The 7,733-nt window shown below is 41.1% G+C and overlaps 1 protein-coding gene across 1 annotated transcript in view; it reads left to right on the top strand.

The window, feature by feature from the left end:
* Window positions 1-5,403, top strand: part of FNBP4 (formin binding protein 4) — a 34,960-nt gene extending 29,557 nt beyond the window's left edge. Inside the window, 1 exon segment of the mRNA XM_060261976.1 lies at window positions 4,002-5,403. Within this exon segment, the coding sequence (XP_060117959.1) occupies window positions 4,002-4,092 (91 nt within the window). The 3' untranslated portion in view covers window positions 4,093-5,403.
* The last annotated feature ends 2,330 nt before the right edge of the window (window positions 5,404-7,733 follow it).

Consider the following 7,733-nt stretch of genomic DNA (forward strand, 5'->3'; position numbering starts at 1 on the left):
CCCATATATGCTCCGTCAGTTTTTTAAAAGGCAATAATACACAATCCTCAAAAGTAATATAGAATTCCAATGGAATACCATCAGGCCCGGGTGATTTTCCTTTCTTCATAGTAGATATGGCTTCTTTGATCTCCTGGACCGTTATTGGGTTATTTAGCATCTTTCTCTGATCTTCCCTTATACTTGGGAGTTCTTGGGCTCGTAAATACTCGATCTGGTCTTTCTCCTGTATCTCTGTTTTCCCATATAGTTTCTTATAAAAATCTTTAATCAGTTCAGCCAACTCATTGTTTTTAAATTTCTCTTCACCCTTTTTATCTCTTAAAGAGAATATTTGGTTTTTCCCTTTCTCTTTCTTTAATTTATAAGCTAATCATCATCCAGGTTTATTTGCATGTTCAAAATAACTTTGCCTTACATATTTAATCTTTCTTGCCATTTCTTCTAAATATAGAAGATTCATCTGATGTTGGAGGTACTTTATCTCATTTTTCAAAGTCTTAATGCTAGGATTTATCTTAAGGGACTCTTCTTTAATTTTAAGATTTGCCGCTAATTCATCATATTTCTTCTTCTTAAGTTTCTTCTGCCATGAGTTGAATTTAATCGCCAAGCCCCTAAAATATGCTTTACTGGTGTCCCAAATAATATCTGGAGAAGACTCCTCTGTGGTGTTGACTTTAAAAAATAACTTCATTTCATTCTCTACTTCAGAAACAAATTGATCATTATTCAGTAATAGAGTGTTTAGCCGCCAACTACGACATCTTACTTCATCTCTCCATGTCAGTAACAGTGGGCTATGATCTGCAAATGTTCTGGCCATAATCTGAACATCTAAAAGATCTCTCATCATCCCCATAGTAAGCCAAGCCATATTAATTCGTGACCAGGATTCATGTCTATCAGAATAGAAGGTAAAATCTTTCGCAGAGGAATTGCGAGTTCTCCAAGCATCTAATATCTTTTACTCTTCCATAAGTCTCATGAAACTTTTTGGCAGTAATTGACCTTTCATCTATGAACATATGAAGCTGCCTTATACTGAATCAGACCCTTGGTCCATCAAAGTCAGTATTGTCTTCTCAGACTGGCAGCAGCTCTCCAGGGTCTCAAGCTGAGGTTTTTCACACCTATTTGCCTGGACCCTTTTTTGGAGATGCCAGGGATTGAATCTGGGACCTTCTGCTTCCCAAGCAGATGCTCTACCACTGAGCCACTGTCCCTTCCCCTGTGAATCTGCCCTGCAGTTCAAATGGGATTGCTGATACTTACTAATTTTTAAAAAGCAAATGTATTTAAAATATTTTAATACTCCCTCACTGCGTAATGTATGAAATGACTGACTGACAATAAAAATATTTATTTATCTCACTTTTCTCCGTTTCTCTAGCATATTGTCTTCTGTGCCTTCAGCCACCATATATCCAGGCTCCCTGTCCTTACTTGCCAACCTCTCAGGACTTCCTCCCAACAAACGTTTTTTAGATACTTCGAAGCAGGTGGCCCACAAGTACTTGCAGGAGGAGGGGGGATTTCACCCCACCATGATCCCCTCTTTCTCTCCCATGAAAGCCCACACCGTTTCTCCCCTTTCCTGTTTTCATCTCTCCTTTCCACCCACCAGTCTACTTACCTTTATTTACCTGTCTTCAGTTTCCCTTCCTGCCCTCCCCTTTGCATCTTCTCCCTGGAAAATGCTGGCTGAGTTGTGTGCTGCTGGTCTGGGCCAGCCCAGTTGTATGATGGGGAGATCACAGGGACTTTTGACAGGCACCTCACTTTCCTCTGTATTCCCCTATCCATACGATGTCCTCTTTCTCTCCTCCTGACAGCCCCCACAGCTTCACCCTTCTTTCTCTCCTTCCCATCCACAAAGCAACCTACCTTTTATATGCTCCCCATTTTGCATTTACTTCATTTACACCTCACCTTTCTCCACAATAGAGTCCCAAAGCAGCACATATTCTTCCTCTTTCCTCCATTTGAGCCTCATAACAAACTTGTGAGGCAGGCTCAGGCTGAGAGTGTATGACTAGCTCAAGGTCATTAAATAAGCTTCCATAGTAGAGCTGGGATTCGATCCTGGGTCACCCAGATTGTAGCCTGAAACTAGGATTGCCAGTCTCCAGGGGGAGACCGGAGATCTCCCACTTTTACAACTGATCTCCAGCAGGCAAAGATCAGCTTCCCTGGAGAAAATGGCTGCTTTATGGCATTGTACTGATGTAACTAACTATCTTTGTTTGTCTACTAGATTTCCTATCTTGTGAATTATCTAACACTGCATTCAGTTCCCATATTACACAAATATCATAATTGTATGTCTGCAAAGTTTGCTGTAGTTTGTTGTAAAAGGGTTCCTGATTTTCATTTGGTGCACATACGTTTACAATTAGGATTTTTTGCTCCTCTTTTTGCAGTTCCACCAAGAGAACTCTCGCATCCCCTGCCATATAAATACATCTTGATTTAAATCTTTCACTTATGTATGTTACCACCCCTTTTTTATTTTTGGGGTCCAGTGCAGTATACACCTTCCCAAGCTTATTTTCCAGGAGACGTCTATCCTTCTCCCTAATGTGCACTTCCTGTAGACATAAAATATCTGCTTTCATCTTAGCCAGTTGTAAATATATTTTCCTTCTCTTCTGTGGTATATTGAGCCCATTAACGTTTACTGAAATTAATTTCAGCTGCTTACTTTCCATTATGTTTGATATTCTTTACTACCATTTTTATACTCCTTCTTCTTTTGCAGCCTTGTTTCCATGGGCCCACTTGCCCCCCTCTCCTCAGAGTCCTTACCTTCTTGGGACAATTGTTCTGAAGAATATATTCCCTCTCCTTTTTCCTGGCCTTTTTTTTTTTTTGCATCTTTATGAGTTTTCCCCTCTTTATTTCTAGTCTTTTTAATATTGTGTCTATCCATAACTTCTTCTAACTTAAATATTGAATCAATTTTGTATCTTCATGCTTCATATGAGAATAACAACCCATCTATAAGGGATTGATTTCCTCTGTAGAAACTCTGCCAACTGTTTATAATCATATCTTCTCTTTTGTACCTGCCAAGGTATTTCTTGTAGAATTCTCACACTTTGATCATCTATTTTCAAATATTGCTTTTTAAAAGCATTCCACACTAACTCTTTAATCTGTCTTCTATTGAATTTAACATGCACCTCCCTAGGGAGAGAGAGGTTTCTTTGCATAAGCCGTACTGACTCTTTGCACGTAATCTAGCTCCTTTTCTAATTCATTAGATTCTAAATCTACTGCAGGCTTCACATATTCTTGATGTCAAATCCTCTATCTTTTGTTAAGGGATGTTTTGGAATCTTAAGACAGTGGGAGCAGTATCCAGTTCTAACTTCGTTACCCTATCTAGTACTGACTTTTGTGATGTTTCTACTGTTTCCAACCTTTCCTTTACTACTTCCAGCTTTGTATCAAACAGTGAAATTCTTGAGTCTGTGCTTTACCAGACAGCACACTTCCAGTTTGTCTGCATTTAGCTTTAGCTTATTCCCCATCCCCTACTTGGCCACAGCCTCCAGCCTAGCACATACCTGCAGGACTGCTGCTGAGAGGCGATATGATCACCATCTTCAAGTACTTGAAGGGCTGTCATTATAGAGGATGGTGCAAAATTGTTTTCTGTGGCCCCAGAAGGTAGGACCAGGACCAACAGGTTGAAATTAAATCAAAAATGTTTCCAGCTCAACATTAGGAAGAACTTCCTGACAGTTGTTAGAGTGGTTCCTCAGTGGAACAGGCTTCCTTGGGAGGTGGTGGGCTCTCCTTCTTTGGAGATTTTTAAACAGGCTGGATGGCCATCTGACAGCAATGCAGATCCTGTGAATTTAGGGGGAGGTATTTGTGCATTGTGCAGGAGGTTGGACTAGATGATCCTGGAGATCCCTTCCAACTCTTATGATTCTATATATATATAATATATAGGTCTGGTAGCCTAACATTTTTCCTGTTGCTTTTGACAGTGGCATGGCGGAGAGAAATGCTAATTTTGAGGCACTGCCTGAGGACTGGCGAGCTCGGCTCAAGAGGAGGAAAGTCACTTCAAGCACATGAGTCATCTTTCTCCATTTTTTAAAACCACACATGTACAGTTCATATCAAAATGTTTTACTGTTGTAAGATAAACTGTACCTTTTAGAAGAGACATGCATTTCGGTTGAAGGACCTGACAGAGATCACATCGACTTGGAAATACTTTTTGAGGTGTTTATGGCAAGCAGGCATCTGAAATAATGTGTATGCTTGAGCACTCCTGTCTTAAGAGGCTCCTACAAATCCTACTTCAAGCAAAGCTGAAATACTGTTCTGTCCAGTTCCCTAGTAGAACTGGTACTATGAACTGATTCATGCACTCTATTGAGTTGGAACTGGATTCAGTTATTTCCACTCTTCCTTGTTAAGCAAAAAGTGTTTCATCTAACCTCTGTTCGCAAAATGTCCAGCTGTAATTGCCATTTGTAATGTCTGTAGCTTGTTGTTACAGAATGGGCAAATGAAGGATACATATTCTTTTTAAATAGCTCCAGAACATGTTCAGTTCCTGATTTTTGCCAGCGCCTTGGTTTTGGGCAACGTTGTTCTTTTTTGGTGATTGTTGACTCGGACTCTTGTTCCTGTCATTATCTGTATCAGTCTTTTTTTTTTCTTCCCCGAGCATTTCCACTTGTAACATTATAACAGAATAATTTTCTCTTTATAGGTTTGGTGCTGTAACATGCTAATAGTTCCACTGATGTAGTTGCAGCCTAGTGGCCAGTCAAGCAGGCAGGATTCAGTATGAATCCTACCACTCCCAAGTTCAAATTGAAGGGGAGAATGTCCTTCTGCCTTTTCTGGTGAGCATGGCGAGGCAGTGGCATGGGTGACTGGCTCAGCGTCTGTAAGTGTGCAGTTGCTGACTTGCCCACTGTACTGGATGCTGGCCAGTCAGCAGTCATGCCATCTACACAGTGTTTGCCCTGGCTGTCTTGTCTTGCCCACCAGTAAAGGTGGCACCCTGTCCCTTCTGGTTACTCTTCTGACATTCTAACCAATCTCACAAACCATTCTTTAGAAGCTACTACTAGTGAAAAGGAAAATAAACTAGTCTAAGCCCAGTTTTCTCCCCATCTCCCCTGCTCCCTGTCACGTTCCAACAAAAGTAGGGTCTTTTCCCATTGAAAGCCAAGCTGAATATTTATCCAACCTGTGTATGTCTTTAGTTCCTTCCCTTGTTTCATTTTTTTAAAAAAAATCCAAATCAGGTGGTAATGATTTCCTGTAAACTGAAAGAAAAGGTAGTTTATTGCTGAATGCTGTTTGTATTTCTCTGATTTCTGGCTTTGTAAATTTGTACATACACATTAATAAAAAATTTTGATACTACTGTATCTTCTTCATTGAACTGCGGATATGAAGATAACTCTGGTACAGAAATATTTATCACAGATATCAATATAGATTGTATTACAATTTCTTCTACAATTTTTATAATTTTGAATTGGTGCATACCCAGGACAGTTGGATTGAAATCCAGATTGACAAATGAAATCATATTACAAATTTTCTGTTATTTACTTTGAATCACATTATTGCTGCACTGTTATATATCCAGATCTTGAAACTGGTCCATCGCACAGATGACGTAATCCTGAATAAATTTTGAGTCCAGTAGCATCTTTAAGACCAACAAAATTTTATTCAAGGTATAAAGTTTCGTGTGTACACACAACACATACTTCTTCAGAAACAATGAAATGGGAGAAAAGCATTCAAACTTAAAGATACGGTTGAGGGAAAAACCAAATTAGCATATAACATTTTGACACAAAGCAGGGACAACAAGCCAAGTACACGGGGTTAACAGCTGTATGGATCCAATTAAAGGGAAACAACAGTTCAAGCAATAAATATGTCAAAATAGGAGATAAGTGTGTAAGAGAATATTTTCTAATTGTGGGAAAGTTAACTTTATGATGCCCATCTGCCTCCCCTCAAGCATGAAGGTAACAATTGCTATATGTTGTTCTAAATACTATACCAATATAATGTTCTTAGAGGTGTTGTGTTTGAAAAAAGATCTATACCTATATATTGCATTCTATTACAAACATTATTCAAAAGAGGGAAAAAATAGGAATACATAAAAATACATAGGATGTATAGTCCTTACAGACATTGTTCCCTCTAAGTTGCAGAGTCTTGTGAGCTCCTGGCATTAAAGTTGGGAGCTACTGCATAAATTACTGTGCTCTGGGGCCATCCTCCCTGAGCGAAGACAAAAATGTGTGAGCTGGAGGCTAAAAATCTGTGAGTTCGCTCATGCTAACTCAGCTTAGAGGGAACACAGTTTACAAATGTGGTCAAAGACTCACCTGAAGGGGCCAGATTGCTGCGTGGGCAGGGAAGGACTGGAAGAGGTCCCCCTCCCTTCGTTGGTGGGAGCCTCGGGCAACTGCGCTTGCTGTCCCCATGTAATCCAGGGAGGCCAGCCTGGTTGGTCAGTTCTAATTTTGGCGAGCGGTGATGTGGAGCCTGCTGAAAGTTATTTAAAGCAGCACTCCTGGAGGGTTTAGCAGTGCGATTTTTCATGGGGTCCTCACACACCCTCTTTTTCAGGTTCTGGTGGTTTTGTCACAGCTGGGGTTTTTTTGTACATCAGGGCGGATCCATTTGGGGGAGACAGGCCTGCGTGCCCACCTCCTCCCTTTTTGGGGACTCCCTTAAGGGGCTTGGGGTGTGAGCCACCATGCGGGTGGCCCAGCTCGGGGGGGGGGGGGGCCGTGCCCAGGCTGACCCAGATGGCAAGTGGGTACCACTCAGAGGCATCCGCCCATGTGTTACCAATGATATTTGCCACTCCCAGGTTTTCTGCAGCAAGCGGGCTGTGGGACAGCTTGATCAATCAGCAGGCAAGCCGTTCGATTTCTTGGATCCGCCTCCATGCTTCGCCAACGCTCCCTGGTTTGTAATCAATAAAAGCTGCGGCCTGATTTTATTCCATAAAGATGTGTGGTGTTTTTGTGGCTCTCCATAAGACCTCTCCTTACTAAGCCCTGTGCCTGCAAAAGATGTATAGAAGTGAGAGCGAGAGAGGAATGTATAAAAATACAAAGAATGTATAGTCCTTGATGGGAATGAGTTTAGTATATGTAATGAGATAAGAAACAGATAAGTTCTGGATGGGTGTTCCAAGTTTGGTCGTATTTTGTAATTCAGCAATTTTCCTTTTCATTCATTGTTCCTGAAGTTCCTTTGCAATAAAACAGCTACTTTGAGGTCACCCATTTCACCAAAGTCTCTAAGATGTAAAACCCCCCTTCATGGGCTCTGCATTAGACTCTGCCTTGTGACTTTTTGGTCACACTCTTGAGAGCATCTCCAAAAGACCTCTGCTCTCTTCTTTAGTCAGTCTTCAACTCCCTTCAGCCCCATAACTGACTTTTCCAATTGCCGAGCTGCCACTCTCCTTTGACAGTTTGAAGCAGTCCACCAATGAGAGTGAGTTCTATCAGCTGTCACTCACAAGTCCTTAGCATGCATATTGCAGCTGTTTGTCACATAAGGCTCATACCCTGAATAAAACTTTGTTGGTCTTAGAGTTGCTCTGTATCTCTCCTGTGCAATTGAGGGAACTTGGCAAAGTAAGGGGATGAGGAGCTTCAGCCAATGGAAGGAAGAAAGGCTTGTCTCAGTAGTTCTGCTGTGTGATTGAG

The sequence above is a fragment of the Heteronotia binoei genome, chromosome 21 (assembly GCF_032191835.1).
Source record: "Heteronotia binoei isolate CCM8104 ecotype False Entrance Well chromosome 21, APGP_CSIRO_Hbin_v1, whole genome shotgun sequence".
In the NCBI taxonomy this organism is placed as follows: domain Eukaryota; kingdom Metazoa; phylum Chordata; class Lepidosauria; order Squamata; family Gekkonidae; genus Heteronotia; species Heteronotia binoei.